This window comes from Bubalus bubalis, chromosome 3 (assembly GCF_019923935.1).
Source record: "Bubalus bubalis isolate 160015118507 breed Murrah chromosome 3, NDDB_SH_1, whole genome shotgun sequence".
NCBI lineage: Eukaryota > Metazoa > Chordata > Mammalia > Artiodactyla > Bovidae > Bubalus > Bubalus bubalis.
In genome coordinates, this window is record NC_059159.1 from 160435352 (window position 1) to 160455047 (window position 19696).

The following is a 19696-nucleotide window of genomic DNA, read 5'->3' on the forward strand; positions in this document are numbered from 1 at the left end:
GAGACAAGGCTTAACAGCAAACTTGGGATAAGAAATTTGAGATATGCCAGAAAAATCCCAATCATGGGAAAGGGTAAGATACCCCAAGGCATAAGCCTAGAAAAAAATGGGGCAATGAGCTGTATTCTCATAAGGGACCTAAGGACAAAGATACACTAGTCCAGGAGATAATGAAATCATTCCCCTAGTAGGAAGAAAATCACTATAGTATGGTATTCCCAGAGGGCTTCCCTGGTGGCTCAGATGGTAAAGAATCCACCTGCAATGTAAAGAATCTGCCTGCAATGCAGGAGATCTGCAATCAAACCCAGCATCAGGAAGATCCCCTCGAGAAGGGCATTGCTACCCCCTCCAGTATTCTTGCCTAGGAAATCCCATGGGGCTACAAAAGAGTAGGACACAACTTAGGAACTAAACAACAACAAACCCAATTGGGAAAAGGATCCGCCAGCTCCCTTCATTACAACTCCCTCCCCTTCCTGATTTACCAGCCACTCCAGAGATCCAGTTTCACAGTAAATCGGACAGAAACTTCGTTGACGCTGGATTTCCAGAAGGGGAAAGCATGCTGTGCACACAGACGTAGTGTGCTGCTAAGTGGCTCAGGATGGGCTGCTCCCACGGACACCTTCCGTCCCACTGGAAGTAACAGTGAGTCTCACACACAAGCCTATGGCAGAGGCATCACATGAAACCATGTGGAGTCCGTGGTGGTGGGAAAGAGTAATTCAATATTTTAATATAGTTAATACACGGTTTTGTGTCTTTGACAATCCCTACCAATCATGGATACTTACTCCTCTAGCACTAACTAAAAAAATCAACAAGAGGTTGTTTGAGTTACACGGACAAATAGCAAACATTTGTATCTCAACACTAGTTCTATTATAAGACTAATAAAATGAATTTAGTAATTTTTAAAGCACCACAAAGAGAAACTAAATATGAAGTTTTTAAAAGTCATTTATTTACCTTAGAAACCTGAAGCAAAGTTTAGGCTTATTAGGTTGATCTTTAATCAAGCAAGTGAAAAAGGCATTATATTTACTGACTTGGTTATTATTTAAGAACTCTAGCTTAAATTACTAATAAATTACTTTAAACAAATTAATTTAATTTCCCCGAATATGCATGAAATTCTGCCTCTCTATTACAGCATTAGGAAATCTCTTCAAATAAGTGAAAATATATTTTCTGACAGCTTTAAACTCTTCCTTATACATTTCAATTTAAACAATATTCATAATCTTAAATCTACAACAATTTCCAATGAATATTTAATATTTCCAGTAAAAACTGGAAATACTGATTTACTAAATGATTGACATTGATTTCTATTAACCCTGGTATTTTCAATTCTGCAAAACTAGAGGTGGGAAGCATGTTTACTTTCCAAATGAAAATCTCACAGTACACGCATTCTCCCATCAAACTGATCTCTAGGGCCCCCCCACCCGCCGGCCCTGAAAAGCCGTAATCCCACAAGCAAGAGCCATACCCGTGTGCATGCACTCCTGTGAAAATATCACACACACTAAATTGCACTGAGGCCGTGACAACATGCAACTTAGTCATGTGCAATACCCCCACCAGAGCAAGCAGGACGGGGCGCCGGGGAGGGAGGGCGTGGTGCAGACGCAGGGCACGACATGCTCTAAGGGCAGGAACGTGGTTTGCGGGTAGAGGACGCATGCCACGAACTCAAAAATTCATGAAATGTAAACCCAACCACAAATGCAGTCAGGACAGAGGAACACTTATCCAGAATGGAGAAAAATAACAAAGGTTCAGAAATTCAATGGGACAGTGTTTATATCAAATAGCCACATATTTCAGAAGGCAAAGCTTGAAGAACAAAGACACTTTCACTGTCTGGACATGCAGTTCACTCCCAATTTCAATTCCGCTTTTTAACTTATTAATGAATAATGTGAAATGAGTCTAATAACTCACTTAACTGTAACAATGATGATGACTAATGATTGGTGCTTATAAAATCTGATATAACTGATAATTTACAGACAAAACTACAGCCTCAAGACATTGTACTAATATTTTCACGATCATTTATAGAATATTTTTCCCTCTTAAAATCTGTCTCCTTGAAGAAACATATTCCATCTTGAATATAATCCCTAAGAGCGAAAAAACTGACAGTTTGTGGAACTAGAGCTCATTGTTATCCTACATACATGAGAAATTTCTTTAGAGGCATCTATGTAAAACTGCATATTTTAAGTCTTGAATTTGACCCAGTAAAGAAGTAAAAAGCACTCAGACTGCTAAAAATCATCCTGAATTATAATCTATAATTTATATAACTTTAGAGTTGTGCTTAGAAAAATGGCCCAGCCTGTAACAAGTTATCTTGTCTGCACCGTATTTTTCAGACTCACAGAAATCCATCAATTTTGAGAACAATTAGGACTGTTGTACTGCTCCTGAGGGTTGTTAAAATGTTTTCCATATTAAAAATAAAATGAATGGTTTTTTGTATGAGTACTCATTAGAACCAAGACATGGGCTACATTTACAGCACATAATTAATGTGTACAATCCCAAGAAGATAAAGCAAATCTACCCTGTAAAGAGATATATATTTCCTCATATCACTGTAGATGACTATACTCTCTCTAACCTCAAATTCCTTCCTGAAACAAAGACCTCAATTTTTTAAAAATTTTCACTGAAACACAGTCAGTTTACAGTGTTGTATTTGTTTCAGGTGTACAGTAAAGTGATTCACTTATACATACATATATACACATATTTACACTCTCTTCCATTATAGTTATTATAAGATATTGAGTACCCTGTGATATACAGTAGGTCCTAGTTATATTTTATATATGGTAGTGTGTATATTTTAATCCCAAACTCCTAATTTGACCCTCTCCATATCCCCTTTGGTAATCAAGTTTGTTTTCTATGTCTGTGAGTTTATTTGTTTTGTAAATAAGTTCGTGCGCATCCTTTTTTTTTAGATTCCATATATAAGTGCTATCATATGGTATTTGTCTTTCTCTGCAAAGAACTAAATTTTTAGCTGCCGGCTTCATGTGTCCAGCTGAATAATGTTAACAGTACCACAAACTTAATTCATCAATTTTGACACAACCACTTCCTCCTGAAGGAAAGCATCATGGTATACCAGAAGAATGTGTGATCTCCATCAGCTGGATGTGGGTGCAAATCACAGCTTTGCTTACCAATTCCAAGAAACCACGACATTAAAGAGTAATGTTTAAAACAAAGGAGATGGCATTATCTGGTGTGGAAAAAAATTACTCAGTGACAGATATTCAGAGGATGGTCAGCTATGCCAATAAAGGTTATGTCAGGAAAATGTAGTATCTTTCTTTAAGTTCTTTATAGACAAGCTAGATAATTTTCTGTAAGACTTGGCTTAAGTAACATCACTTAGAGGATTCTGACAGCCTTGATATGGTTGATTCCATAACTTTACCCTACTGGGAAAACAAAGTTATTTTTCCTTTTTGGTGAGAATATTTGCATAAACTTATCTGAGTCAGACAAATGTCACTTAGATAAACTAATCTATTGCTAGATTAATAAAGATGATAACCAAAGGTCAAATAGGCTTAGAAGGGTTGCTGAAACCAAAAAGTATCTTTCCTGAAGACAACTTCACCCTGAAAGGTGTTACAGTAGACAGCATAGTCCCAAACTTGGAAAAATTACATGGATGGCTCCAGGTGGATCCCTGAGAGCACCAAGGGGATACGAGCTTTCTTGTTTTTAATCCCACTTACTGTCCCACTTAACGGCTTCCCAGGTGGCTCAGTGATCAAGAATCCTCCTGCCAATGCAGGAGATGAGGGTTTGATCCCTGGGTCAGGAAGATCCCCTAGAGGAGGAAATGGCAGCCCATTCCACTATTCTTCCTGGGAAATCCCATGGACAATGGAGCCTGGCGGGCTGCAGATCATGGGGTCGCAAAAGAGTTAGACACAACTTAGTGACTGAAACAACAACTGTCTAATAAAGTCTACGAGGAACAAGAGGGAAAAAACCTAGCAAAGTTTCCAGAGAAAAATACAGTTTAGGTGCATGCATGCTATTTGAATGTAACCAAGGACTTTCCAAAGATTAAAGTGGTATCCTCATCAGCTGTTACATGAACACGGGGCGGGGAGCCAAAATCAGTCAGACAAAATTATCAGGTCAAATCAAGATTTCTGTGGAAGACTAGTTTGAAGCAATTACCATTTTCTTAAAAGTATGTGGAAATAGAAATGCCAGCTGAAGATTCACTATTCAGAGAAGCTTAAGACGCTTAACAACTTATTAAAAAAACAAGCTCTCATGGATAACATGAGGACTTAATTTGAGTAGCTATTCAACAGAAGTCAAAATGAAGTAAAGTCTTATTAATGAGTTAAGAACAATGAGGGACAAAGGTTGGGGAAGGAGCTGAAACAAGGCTGCAAAAGGCTTCTCCCTATTTGACATGATGAAAAGGAAAAGGGAGTCAGTGACTTGGGAAGAGAATATGAAGAATGAAAGTTGAAGAATCAGCTCGTTCAGAAGTCAAGCCTGTGATACATGGTTATGAGATGACATGATAGAAGTTTCTGGCCAGAATCTATGATTCACACAGAGCCTATGATTTGGAGATAACTCCAAATTTCTCATTTCTAGGATCCAAAGTACCCCCTGCAGAGGGCACAGCCTGGCTGCAGAGGGCAATAGGAAGAAACAGGAAGGCCATCTACTCTCCTCCATGAGCAAAGTCAGAATTCCTGAGAGTACGAGGAGGCTTCTGAGAGAAGATGAGGTGTACGTGTGGTGCAGGAGGGGCTTCTCCTGAATAAACCACGTGATGATTAGGAGCTAGAGTAAGAGCCTGTGGATGGAAAGCTGATGGGGACAGGCCACTGGATCTTTGTACATCACAGACTTGAGAGCAGGACACTGAAAATGTTTTACGTTATCCTCACAAAAGAGATTTAAAATATTTGAAAACACCAGTGCCCCTCAGTTATTTAGCACTGAATGCTGCTAGGAAGACAGAAAAACAGGCCTCTCGTGGAGAGCAGTTTCTGATGGAAGTAAGAACAGCATAAATCTTATCCCTACCTGATAGCTTCTTCCACAGACTGGCCAATAATATTAGAAGAAGGACCTGGCTGAGAGAGTGGTGTCAGGCTTATCACCCACTTGACTGGCTTGTAGTACTCATCACTGGAACTTAACAGATAAAACAGTGTGGTCAGGAAAATTATCTGCAAAACAAAGGACAGTATCTCCTAAAATACCACATTTGGAAACTACAGGAAGGAAACACAAGCGGAACCAAGAATATGCTTTACTGTGGAAGGCGTGCAACATGTGCTTGGCTGTGTGGACATACCAGCGACAGGACAAAGTTGAGGAGGGCAGTCCCGCTGTAGAAGAGAATGGTCAGGAGCGTGGTGACGGTGGAGAAGAGCAGGCTCACGTTCCGGCTCATGACAACCCACAGAGACTCTAAGATCTGCAAATATTTGAACGACGCTCAGTAAGGAAAATGGTTAGGTAAATCATGGTGAACCTACTGCAAACAGTAGGCCGCCATTAAAACATCCCTGCTGTAACACAGAAATATATCTGATGATATAATGCTCTGTTTAAAACACCAGACACGAAAAGTTTATACACAGCATGATTATAACTATGTGAACGTGGCACACAGAGAAAAAATACCTACAGGAGAACATGCCAGAATGTAACCTGTGATTGGATGTAGCTTGTAGGACCATAAGTGCAGGCCATGAAATCCTAATATCTGCCTTATTACTCACCTCCCCTACCACCTTGCCATCTCCAACTTAGAACAATCGAAAAATATAAAACATCACTTCAATGACTTCACTAACGTCACAATGACAGAAACGAACCGAAGTCACAAAAACAAAATGAACAGATGGGGTCAGAGCTCTGCAACTGAAAATCTTTCCTCAGATAGATATGACCCTATATTAAGACCTACTGAGTTCATTTGATCTACCAGCAAATTCACTAGAACCAGATATTAATACATGTTAAGTATTACTGAAAGAAGATGTATAATATTTATAGTACCCCTACATGTTTCCATTTCCTGTCTCTTCATGAATTTAAAGTCCTACTTGATAATGTCTGTTCTATTATTATCCCCATGAGGGGATTGTGGGCAAGATTGTGGGCCTACGATTGTGGGCAAGAATCCCTTAGAAGAAATGCAGTAGCCCTCATAGTCAACAAGAGTCCAAAATGCAGTACTTGAGTGCAGTCTTAAAAATGAAAGAATGATCTCTGTTCATTTTCAAAGCAAATCATTCAATATCACAGTAATCCAAGTCTATGTTCCAACCACTAATGCTGAAGAAGCTGAAGTTGAACGGTTCAGTGAAGTTCTATAAGACCTCCTAAAACTAACATGAAAAAAAAGATGTCTTTTTCATCACAGAGGACTGGAATGCAAAAGTAGGAAGTCAAGAGATACCTGGAGTAACAGGCAAGTTTGGCCTTGGAGTACAAAATGAAGCTGGACAAAGGCTCACAGAGTACTGCCAAGGGAACACACTGGTCACACCAAACACCCTCTTTCCAACAACACAAGAGATGACTGAACACATGGACATCACTGGATGGTCAATACCTAACTCATATTGACAGGACTATCCTCTCTCTTAATGAAAAACATGGAAGCAAGATGATCAGAAAAACACCTTCCATCATAGCTTTCAAAATGCTTCCCTAAACCTCACAGCAAGGTAGTGAGGGAAGCAGTGGAGATGATACCATCTTTGTTTTACAGATATACTAACTGAAGCTCAGGGATTTTAAAAAATTTGCCCAAGGGCCTGAAGCTAATAAGTGGAACCAGAGCTGGGCACCAGAACTCCTAATATCTGTTTTATTTTGGTGCCCTTTTCAAAAGAGAAATTCTGTTTTCTGTCATATGTCCAAGTTATACCATCTGTTCTATGAAAGGCCTATCCATTCCTTTCCTGCCTCAAATGTACGACTTATAAAAGGCATATTTTGTTGTCCTCGAAGTTTCTTGCAAACCTCAGCGCAGCCTTCATGAGAGGAGTTTGGAAGGCTAGTTTCATTTACAATAACTCCTTACATAAAATCTTGCAAATGCTTCATGATGCCTACAAAAATATGCATGACTGACTGTTTGACCTTGTGGGATAAAGAATGAATGAATAATGCCACTGATTCTAAGAAACAAACCAACAATGCCCTTACTTGTGATTTTGACAAGCATTCTTTTGGGGAATTCAGTCTTTTGGAATTTTTATTAAAAATTTTAAAAAAAAGTTTCTGGGTCAAACTGATAGGAAATACGCTGTGGTAATTCTTAAGAAATTAACGGAATACATTAACTGTAGACTGGTAGTTGCCAGCCACAATCCAGTAACTTTTCTATGTACTCAAAGGGATTAAGAAGAAAGGTTCAGAAAATAAGAAATAGATGTTGGGTATTATAAAACTAAAAAACTGAATCAAGGGCTGACCTTGACGTTTCTTAAAATTTTTTCTGATGAGATAGGTGGTGATGTTAAAGAACGTGATTTTTTTTTTAATACTGTATAATAAAATATGTCGATATTTAGAAATTAGTGAACACTAATTCCAAATGACCAGTGCACATTATAAAATCATGTAAGGGTGAAAGATCCATTCCTAGCCAAGACAGATCCATGGACCCTAATATAAGAGTAGAAAAAGTTCACTGATAACACTTTCAAATCCCACACTGCAACTAACCTTAAAGAAATACCATCTGTTAAGTGTCAGAGTAGTATCAAAGAATTGTCACCATGATCTGAAAAAGTTATTAAAAGACTTCCCTCTCTTTTCCAACTACATATCTGTGTGAGGCTGGATTTTCCTCACATACTTCAACCAAAACAACATATTCCAACAGACTTGAGTACAGGAACAAGCATGAGAATCCAGACATTAAACAGGTTTGCAAAAATGTGATGAAAGCCACTCTTATCACTAAATCATTATTTTGTTTTGGAAAATGATTATTTTTCAAACACAAAAAGCATGTTCTTTATGTCAACAAGTAACGTTATATTTTAGTGATCTGTTAAATATTTTTAAAGTTCTCGGTTTTAACTGCTAATACAATAAATACCAACAGAATGCACATCAGCAAAAGCTCTTTGGAGCTCTCAGACCAAAAAGTTTGAGAGCCACTGGACTAGAGAAAACAGAGGGAAGGGATTATCAAAAGCAACATTCTTAGAACTGAAGGACATGAATTTCTAGATTTAACGTCAAACTATCACAGCTATATCAGGCGACTGGGAGGACGGGAAAATGTGAGTGCAGGAATGGGTGAAGGGCCCAACAGAGTCATAAGAAAACCCTAGGGGAGCAGTAAGGAGGCACTGAGAGACTTGTATCTCCATCTTCCATGTCAGAAGCTGAAGATAACACTGTGAAACCAAGGAAGAGCAGCATAAATATTATTTTAGAAATTTAGAGGTAAATACACAGAGAAAGTTAAAAGAATGCAGAGCTCTGGAGAATGAGGCTGAAGGGGGAAGCACAGAGCAGGGGCAACGCTATTCACTATTTAACACCTTCAAGCATCTTTGACTTTTCAGCTATGGTCATCTCTTGTCCTGATAAAAATTAAAATTTAAAAACATCTAGCACAGCAAACCTCCACTTTTTAAAAAATTTTATTTTTTTAAAGATTTTTTTAATGTGGACCATTTTTTTTTTTTTTTAAACTCTTTATTGAATTTGCCACAACACTGCTTCCATTTTGTTTTGGTTTTTTGGCACCGAGGCACATGGGGTCCCCTAGCTCCTCAACTAGGAATCGAAGCTGCACCCTCTGCGCTGGAAGGGCTTTTCCCAACCACTGGACCACCAGGGAAGTCCCAAACCTCCATTTTTATTAACATGATAAGAGTTACAAGTTTATTCACAAGAGAGGATTTCTCATCTCTGTGAAAAGCCACAGGCCGAGAGACCTCATGAAGTACGCTATGGAGTGAAACTCAGCAACACTGCAAACTGTTCCTTGCTGCCTCCGATCTTCTGGAAAGCAAGCAGAGGTGGATGGCGCATGAAGGAAGGACAGGAGGGATGACAGAAATCTAAGCCTTTAAACATCCAGTCTCTCTATTGTAACTGGAACCATATTTCTATCTGCCAAAGGACTTCACCAACCAAAGGCGGCTTCCCTTGCTAGTGGTTCAACAAGGGGCATCCTGATCAGTCTAGGGGATGAGGACACCATTCTCAGAGCCTGGGAGCCACAGCATCGTGCACGCTTCCTGAGTCGGCATCTCTTGGTTACTCTTCAACCACAGAGGAGGGTCAGGGGAGCTACATTCGAGGCCTATGGCTTTGGGACATCTTTCTGGTGCAATTAGAACTCTCAAAACTGCAAAATCTCATGGCATTAAAAAACAGGGTGATGAAAGACATTTACAAGTGTGAAAAAAACCTGGGAATTAGAGTCTGTTTTTTCCTAAGTCCAATTTAGTTAAAAAATACTATTTCTTACCGAAAGAAACGTCTCAATGTTCTCATGGACAAACGAAGCGATATCCTGCCAGTCAAGAATGTCCCCCAGCCAGCTATTCTGACGACTTATGTGCAGCTTGTGCCCTCTGTGCCTTCCAGAGTGCGATACGTTCTGTGGAACAAAACAGTTCAGACATGAAATCCCCGTCCTAACCTGAAGACAAGAAGACATATAAATAGCCTACTTTGTTTCAGGTCCACTTGAGCAGTTTAGTAAATACACAGAGGTGAAAAACTTCGTATTATATCAGAAATTAACAAAGAACTCCATCAAAAAGACCCAAAATATATTTCTCTTTTTATATTCTAGCTACTGTGTCTCAGCCTAGCTTAAGTGCATCCCTCCTAAGCATGTTCATGAACACACTTTACTCGTCAGTATATTCAATTGAACATGAACACAGCATATACTTTCATCTTATTTTCCCCCCTTCTCCCCTCTAACCTTTCTTTTAGTCTCCCATTTTTGCTTTTTCCCTCCTTTCCTCATCTACCTTATTACTCTTCCAAACAAACTAAAGAGAGCTGAGAGAAATAAAATATGAAAAAGTATAGCTAAAAGCAATAGTAAATATAATGGTATGTATTAATCATATCTCAATAAAAGAGGGAAAAACAGAATATGAAAGAGAAGGGTGCAAAGGAGAAATCGAACTTGTCTATCGGGGAAAGAATTACATTGGCATATATGCAAGAATAACAGATGTGGAAGGGTGATGAATAAACAAAGCGACTAGTAAGGCTAAAATTTAGAAATAGAAGTAGATTCTTAACATTTTACATGTGTTTCCATTTTCGCAGTTTTCCAAAAAACCCAGGGATACCAATCTTCATTAGCAAAGAAAACATTAGGTCCTAGTAAAAGAGGTAAAGAAAGCAATGCACTTACCCACTTATAAACCTATGCTTTTAAAACACTGACTGACCTCCCTGGACCATTCAGGAAGCTCAAAGTGGCTGAGGGACAGTAAAAGCTGTTTGTGTGTAAGCAGAAGCCCCAGAATTAGCAGAAGAAACAAGATACAACCTTCGTAATTGGCTCTTCATCAGGTATCTATCCAGAGATTCCCCAGTTAGGTTTGGTTTGGTTCTAATATTTATTTATTTATCTGGCTCCACTGGATCTTAGTTGTAGCTTGTGGAGTCTTTAGTTGTGCCAGGCAAACTCTTAGTTGTGGCATGTGGGATCTAGGTCTCTGACAAGGGCTCAAACCTAGGCCTCCTGCACTGGGAGCTCAGAGTCTTAACCACTGGACCACCAGGAGGTGCTCCCAGTGAGTTTAACTCTCAATTACTGAAAACCCACAAAACCCATCACCATTCCTTCAACTTCTCCTAGGCAAGAGCCAACAAAGGGCCATGTAGTCAAAGCTATGGTTTTTCCAGTAGTCACGTGTGGACATGAGAGTTGGACTACAAAGAAAGCTGAGTGCAGAAGAATTGATACTTTTGAACTATGGTGTTGGAGAAGACTCTTGAGAGTCCCTTGGACTGCAAGGAGATCCAACCAGTCCATCCTAAAGGAAATCAGTCCTGAATATTCAATGGAAGGACTGATGCTGAAGCTGAAACTTCAATACTTTGGCCACCTGATGCAAAGAACTGACTTACTGGAAAATATCCTGACACTGGGAAAGACTGAAGGAGGGAAGAGAAGGGGATGACAGAGGATGAGATGGTTGGATGGCATCACTGACTCGATGGACATGAGTTTGAGTAAGCTCCAGGAGTTGGTGATGGACAGGGAAGTCTGGCGTGCTGCAGTCCATGGGGTTGCAAAGAGTCAGACATGACTGAGCGACTGAATTGAACTGGCAAGAGCATACAATGCCAAACAGGTCACTGGGGAACATATGCAAATGTTCATTTGCGCCCTCCTCCCTGTTACCCAAGCTAACTCTGCCCCACTCGATTTCTCTCCCCCTGCATCGGCATCTTCCACAGCACAGTCCCTGATGGCCCAAGGGCCCTGCCAACCCAGTGTACAGAATGGCCTGCATGACTACCTGCTTTCTAAAGGTCATTTTTACATTTAGTAAAAAATGATACTCATCAGTACAAGTAGCACTAAAGGTTTATTTAAAATAAAATAATTATCTCTAAACTTTCAGATCTATTTTCACTTCCTCAAAGAAAAAGTTCGTAATTCCAGAGCTGTACTGTCCCAAATAGTAGCCACTACCCACTTGTGGCTACCGAGTACCTAAACATGCTCTTGGTGTAAAAGATAAACCAGATCTCTAACACTCAGAATGGAAAAGATTTAAATATAGAATCTCATCACTTTTTCATTCATTCCATATGGAAATGACATATATTGGGTATACTGTGTTAAGTAAAATACATTATTAAAATAAATCTCATCCATCCTAGTTTTTTTTTCCTCTTTCTTTTTTTTAATGCAGCCACTAGAAAGTTAACATTACATATACGGCTTGCATCACACTTCTACTGCACAGATCTGGTTAAGAAGATGAGACACTGTTGAGTGCTGGGAGCCAGCGTGAGGAACTCCACCCGTGGCAAAGGTCATGAGGAAGGAGGCTCAGCATACGCAAAGGCGGGATCGAGCCTCAGGAGTCCCCCTGGGAATTCTCGAGCATCTACTCCCAAAACCAGAGTCTGCCTACTTTACTGCTTTGTGCTCTCACCTACACCTCTGACTTTACGGGGAGCTGTCCCCCACCACCTCTCTCTGAAAAAGAGTTAACTTACAGCTCCAGTTAATAAAGTTCCTGGGTGTGACAAGAGTGTTTCAACCTACAAACTCCTTTGGAAGTCCTCTAGCCTGCCTGAATAGGTTCTTCCGGCCACATGTGATTGTTCACAGCCTCCCAACCGTGAGAGGCATGAGATGTTCTAAACTGTCTAAATACAGATTCCTTTGAGCAGTTAAAAGATTGATTAGAAATTGTATTGGTGAAGGGTTTTTCACTTGTTGGGCCAGTGTTTGCTGCTAAGTTTCCATATCCCTTACCTGCTGTGTCTCTGGCAGTGTATTGATTAATATAATTGGTGTACACGAATGTAAGTAGTAGCTTTAATGTTTGTAACCTTGGACCCTTGAGTTAATTCTTTTCTTGTTATAGCCCACCACACCTTTGCCCTATAGGAATGCAACTTTATCTAATGCTTTTGGAGGGTGGCACCTGACTTTAGAATGATCACCTTTAGAGAAAAGTTAAGTTTTCTGAAGAAAGGATCATAAAATGTTAACAGGCCTCTTGGCCAGAAGATGATGTAATTCACCTAAACTTTTGCATATGATAAGTTTGCAGGAAGGAAGCCTGGCTTACTGCTGACTCTACCCCTTCCCCCATTATCACCTATGCACAACTTAAGGTATAAAAACTACTTTGGAAAATAAAGTGCGGGCCTTGTTCACCGAAACTTGGTCTCCCCATGTCGTTCTTTCTCTCACCTTCTGGCTGAATTCCCATCTGGAGCGTGGAGGCTCATCAAGCCTACTAATTATGTCTGGGCTTCTAAGATCTGACTAGGGAGGCCTTAGTGTCTCCTCTCCTTCGGGAGAACGGGAGGACGCCTGTGGCCTATGTAGGTGACGCAAATTCCTTATTTTGGAATTTTATTAGCTTTCCACGTAAACCAAGTTATTCAGCCTCTTTTCTCCACTGAATTTTCTCACTGAGCTATCCTTATTTGATCACTGTTTATATCTTTAATTCTATCATATCCTGATCACCAAAGCCGTCTCCCCTTCGAATTCCCTGGATCCACCGGGGCTGGCTGGACCCCAGTAGTTGAGGATAATGAAAAGCAGATAGAAAACCGATAACAGAGAAACTGATGGTTCTGCCATGGAAGTTAATCATCAGTTCAAGCTGACTTTTAATGACCTGAGGTTTAAGACCTTGCAGCTTAAAAATGTCAAGAAATGAAATCCCGTGTTAACACAATCAGACCTAGTCAATGAGTCCATAAAAGGACACTATTCATTTACAACTGAAGTCCTTAGCTAAAATAACTTACCTTTACAAACCAAGAATGATACAGCCTATCCCAAAGTTCTAGTACTTGTTTTTCAATTACGGCCGTATTATTCACCTTATCTCCGAGAATTTTATGAAGCTGGAAGGAATACAGATATAATCTGAGTTAGTGTTTCAGGCAACAATCCAATAAAATTAATACATGCTGGTCTTTACATTTGTTCCAAATCAAACTAAAATGTCCCAGACTATTTAACTGCCTCCAACCACACTGTTCTTTCCTTAAACTCTACTCAGTATTTCCAGTAAATACTCTCTCTCCCATCTTTTTGCTTCTTTATTCTTTCCTTTATTCTTAGGTCTCTAGGAAAACTTCTTTAGGTCTTAAGAGAACAAAGCCATGCTTACTGACTTTCCGATCTCATCTGCCCAGAGAAAAATCTTTCCCAAGTGAGCCTGGTGCTCGACCATTATATGGAAGTGTCCTGTCACATTTACCACTAGTATTAGAATTACTACACAACTTTAGGTTAAATTTTAGAACCTTAGCTAAACGCAAATCTTCCTTTGAATATGCTGAGAGATGTTAGGTCTCAGTGTGTGTTATTTGCTTAGTTGTGTCCGACTCTGCGACCCCATGGACTGTAGCCCTCCAGGCTCCTCTGTCCATGGGGTTCTCCAGGCAAGAATGCGGGACTGGGTAGCCATTCCCTTCTCTAGACCCAGGGATCTTCTTCCAGACCCAGGGATTGAACTCGGGTCTCCTGCACTGCAGGCAGATTCCTTACTGTCTGAGCCAGAGATGTCAGGTCTCAGAGTTATGACCAATTAGACTGGCTTCCAGGTTCAGGAAATCAAAAACACTAAGACAAGATAACTTGGAGAAAGCTAGTCATTATGGTATCTCATCCTACATGTTACGTGTTATTAAAACCATATGGTAATCTTAAAGATGCTTTTAAAAAGACAATGATTTGTTGCCCCACTTAATACAACTGCTGCCATTTTTCCCTCTGCAACTTTCTGCCTGCTTACACAGATACAGTTTAGAATTCTCAGTTTAGAATTCTATATTTTCTTTTGCATCATAAGTATTTCATTTTTACTCTTCAACACTAACCTTTATTTTTATATGGTTTCATATTAGCTAAGTTTTTCTATTATTATTTAATCAATCATAGGACATAGAGATGGTTCCCAATTTATAATGTCACAAGTAACACTGCAATAAATATCTTTATGCAACTTTTTTATTACTAACATTAAGATAAACATACAGGAATCAAAGGAAATAAGCATTTTAATGACTCCAGTCAAACACTGCTAAACTGTCTTCTATAAGGACTATACCAATTAATACTTTCCAATGTTGTATGAAAGAACCAATTTTTCCCAAACCTTATGAACTGATAAATTATTAAATTATTAGATAATTTAATAGGTGTGAAATAGTAATAATTATTTATATTTTTCTTTAGTGATGAGAGTGACCATTTTCCATGTTGGTTTTCAATGTGTATTTCCTTTTGTGTGACCTAACCATACCTTTTGACCATTTAATGCTGATCTTATAGACACCTGAACCAGTTTTTTGACATATTGGATACAAATATATCTGCTCAGTGTTTTCTCTTACATTTGATTTATTCATAAACCAAAGACAAATTAGTGAATATAAAAGCCATTCATCTTTGCATAGTATTTTAGTTTACAAATGGCTCTCACCTACATTCTGTGACCTTTGCAACAATCTCAACAAAGTTAGACAGAAAAACGTTTGGTTAACCCTTTGTTCTTTTAAAATGAGAAAAGAGAAAGAATCTATGATAGGCCCAAGGTCATGCAGCTAAGAGTTGGGACTAAAAGTAGCAGAGTTAGGATCAAAAGCTGTCTAATAGTCTTTCATCTACAGCATATATAACCTATGGACAAAGAACACCTAACAGAGCAAATTATCCACAGTAATTAAAACCCACCATTACCCCTATTCTAACTCTCCCTACTTATTTCACAATCATGGGGATTTAGTCTTTTTTAAAAAGTTTTATTTATTTATTCATCCATAATGTTTTTGGCTGTGCTGGGTCTTCATGGTTGCGGCGAGCAGGCGTTCCTCTCTAGCTGTGGTGTGCGGGCTTCTCAAGGCGCTGGCTCCTGTGGCCGAGCACTGGCGCCAGGCGCGGCCACAGCAGCTGTGGCACACGGGCTTGGCTGCCACAGCAGGTGGAATCTTCCCTGATCGGGGATGGGACCCGCGTCCTCTGCCTTGGCAGGCGGATTTTTAAACTGGACCACTAAGGAAGTCCTCTACTGACTTTAACTGTGTTTTTTATATACTATGATTGTCAGATTCTCACAGTCCTATGACCCATTCTGTCAGCCTCTGGGATCTTTTACCAGAAGAAGCCTAAAATGGTCACAGACAGCCTCCAGTTTTGGCTGCTTGCACAGTGGCCTTTACTGCAATAAAGCACTATTTCAAACTGACATCTCCTTTAGCTGTCTCACTCTCAGCACAATGGTGAATAACTAAAATACCACAACTACTAACTAAAAGGAGTTGTTGCTGTTTAATCGATAAGTCATGTCTGACTCTTTTGCGACTCCATGGATGGTAGCCTGCAAGGCTCCTCTGCCCATAGGATGTCCCAGGCAAGAATACTGGAATAGGTAGCCATTTCCTTCTCCGGGGGATCTTCTTGACCCAGAGATCAAACGCGCATCTCCCACACTGGCAAGCAGATTCTTTACCACCGAGGCACCTGGGAAGCCTAACTCAAAAGAGAGTTCAGCAAAATTTTGCAGCATGTTATAAAATACTCTTTTCAAATTTGTGGTGCTATCAATCATAGCAGAATACTACAGACCCCAATTACCAGCCTGCAACATTATATTAGCAAAAGCCACAAGGAAGATCGGGCCAGAGAACTGAGTTTAACGGGCACACCACCGCTGCTACAAAAAATCACTGAAGCACATATCCCACTGGAGGAATGAGATGCTCTTTGTATGTGAAACCCAATTCCACACTAAGAACAGTCAGAATGCCCTCTGAGGTGTAACTTAAGGCAAACAGCCTAATCTACAAAAACAGGAGTAAGTCAGAAGGCAAATGTCTGGTCCAACCTTGCTTGAAATCTTGGTAGCATTTGATACAACCAAGTCTTTCTTGAAACATTTTCTTCTGTAGGCCTCACTGACACACAGGGTGCAACACAGGGCTTCTCCTCCTCCATCTTCTCTGCTGGCTCACTTCTCTGGCCTTCAAAAGCCTAAGTGTGCAGGAAACTATGTCTGGTCCTCCTCAAGCCATACTCTCTCCTTAGGCCGCAATACAGGCTTAATGGTGTCCTCCACCTCTAAATTCTTATGTCAAGTCCTAACCCCCAGGATCCCAGAATGTGAGAGTATTTGGAGACAGGGTCTTGAAGAAAGTAATCAAGTTAAAATGAGATCACTGAATGCTGAGGAACGAGCCAACTAGAGGGTTTGATTAGAACCATGACAATGAACAGAGGACATAGGAGATATAGCTGACAAAGTAGGCTGGAAGCACATAGAAAGTAACCTTCTCTGTTCATACCTAAACATAGGCTATAAAAAACTTTTCTTCTTTCCTGAGTGTGGCATTCCATCCCCACCTAGTTTTGGCCCTTTCTACACTGTAGTTCTTAGGATTCAATTCTTATATGACTCTTAGCTGGATTAGATCTGAGCTACCTCTGCAATGTCAATGACTCTTTAAAAAAAAAAAAAAAATTTTATTGACATATAACTCACACACCTTACAATTCACCCATTTAGGTGCATAACTCAACAGTTTTTTTTTTGCATTCACAGTTATGTAATCATTACCACAATCTATTTGGAACATTCTCAAGCCCCCAGAAGTTAACTCCATACTCACTAGTAATCACTCTTCCATTTCTTCCCAATCCCCTACCCTTGAAAACCACCACTCTATGTTTCTATAGATAAGCCTCTCACACATTTTATATAAGTGGAATCATACTTATGTGGTCTTTTATGACTGCTGCTTTGACTTAGTAATGATTTCAAGGTTCACCCATGTTGTACAATGCATCAGTACTTCCTTTTTATGGCCAAATAATAGTCCATTATACAGATATACCACATTTTATTTGTCCATTCAATTCAGTGGTTGTTTTTAGATATTATCCCTGTGCCTCCTAAATCAGGATCACAAATATTTTACAGCTTTTCGTAGAAAATCATGTCTCTTCTGAGGTCTTCCATTTTAGACTCTCAAGTATAAGGTTTCAAACCTATTTTTTCCTCTAAATAATTAAAAATATATTTTAAAATCTAAGGCACATTCTTCCAGCTATCCAAATTCCCTTTATTATTTTCCCAAACAGGTAAGAATTCCAGAATAAAAGTTTCTCCTGAACAGATAATTCAAGAATGAAACACTAAGTTATCCACAGTATAAGTCAGGCAAACATATATCTAAGCATCTAAAAGCCCTCTGCAACATTCGGTCTTCCTTCCATGATAGTTCTGAGAAGCATGTGCACATACAGTGGACCCCTGACCAACACCGGTTTGAACAGTGCAGGTCCACTTACATGTGAAGTTTTCTCACTAAATATGTACTACAGTAGTGCAAGATCAGTGGCTGGTGGAATCTAAGAATGCAGAACCAGGTAAGTGAGAGCCAACTGCAAAGTCAGGGACTTTTCAACTACAGGGAAGGTCAGCACCTCTAACCGCCACATTGTTCAAGGTCAACTGTACTTATCTTTTGTTTATTCAATAAATATTTTCTTTAAAACTTCCATGTGACAGTGGATTTCATTATCTGGCATGGACCCAGGAAAATCAGTAACACATCTTTCTCCTAACTTTTAACTTGACCACGATTCTATCCTTAGGTTAGCAGATTATTGAACGTATAGTGTAAATGGCAACCCACTCCAGTGTTCTTGCCTGGAGAATCCCAGGGACCGGGGAGCCTGGTGGGCTGCCGTCTATAGGGTCGCACAGAGTCGGACACGACTGAAGCGACTTAGCAGCAGCAGCAGCAGTGTAATTTCCAATAGGTGGCGCAGTGGTAAAGAATCCATCTGCCAGTGCAGGAGATACAAGAGATGCGGTCTTGATCCCTGGGTCGGGAAAATCCCCAGGAGGAAAAAATGGTAACCCACTCCAGTATTCTTGCCTGGAAAATTCCATGGACAGAGAAGCCTGGCAGGCCACAGTCCATGGGGTCACAAAGAGTCAGACACAATTGAGCAACTGAGTAGGCATGTATACACAGTGTAATTTCTTTTGTTTTTTAGATTCTGAATTTGAATTTTAAACAGGGAATTTTTTGGCACACATTTCAATGCAACAAGTTTTGGCAATCCCTAGATAATCCCAATTACCTCATACATTAAAACTACAAATTACCTTCATTTCCACAGGAAAAACTAGGGGAAAAAAGTGATGTCCCAGATCCGTATCATGGAGTCTGATCCTTAGCTACAAGAGCTGTGTCTTTTCCTCTGCCTTTCGTTTCCCCTTCACAAAACTTCAGTCAAACTCACCTCCTCAAGTACACTCCTATCTCTGTATCTTGGATCACATAAATACCCCTTCTTAAAACAGACTCTTCCTTCTCTCTATTCATCCAGGACCTATCATTCCATTCCTTCACAGTTTATCTCAAGTGCCACATTAAAGCACTTAGATCAGTTCCGGGCACACACTTCTAGCATATCATAGTGGAAAGAGCAAAGGATTTAGAATCAGTCTTCAGTCTGAAAGCAAGCTCTGTGATTTATTACACGACCAGTGGGAATTTACTTAAGTAAATTTACGTAAGTCTGTTTCCTTGTCTATAAAGGGGGTAAAATAATTCAGACTACTATAGGTTTCTTGGAAAGATTAAATGAAACAAATTGCAAACTGTCGAGTACAGTTATCAGCAGATAATAAAATTTAATAGGTGTTAATAATTTTTTCTCCACAAAGCCATATTTGATCAGCCAAGCTTAGTGATCATTCTGTCCTAATGTACAAACAATGAATCAGATCTATTTTGAATATGAAGCAAATGCCCAGCCTCTTGGATTGTTCAGGCTACCAGCAATTATCAATAGGATTGTCCAGATGGTTTTATTTCATCCTATGTTGACTGTTGATTTATAGATTTAAGCCTATTTCAATAACAGAAATTATAAACAGAA

At 39.6% G+C, this 19696-nt stretch overlaps 1 protein-coding gene across 2 annotated transcripts in view; it reads right to left on the reverse strand.

Annotated features, from left to right (window-relative positions):
- Positions 1-19696, reverse strand: part of TMEM245 (transmembrane protein 245) — a 77602-nt gene that overhangs the window by 19293 nt on the left and 38613 nt on the right. For both annotated transcript variants that reach the window (XM_025282193.3, XM_025282192.3), the window contains 4 exons: positions 13543-13641; positions 9533-9664; positions 5375-5497; positions 5101-5246 (listed from right to left, as the gene is read on the reverse strand). In XM_025282193.3, coding sequence (XP_025137978.2) covers positions 5101-5246; positions 5375-5497; positions 9533-9664; positions 13543-13641 — 500 coding nt within the window. The remainder of the gene's footprint in view (positions 1-5100; positions 5247-5374; positions 5498-9532; positions 9665-13542; positions 13642-19696) is intronic.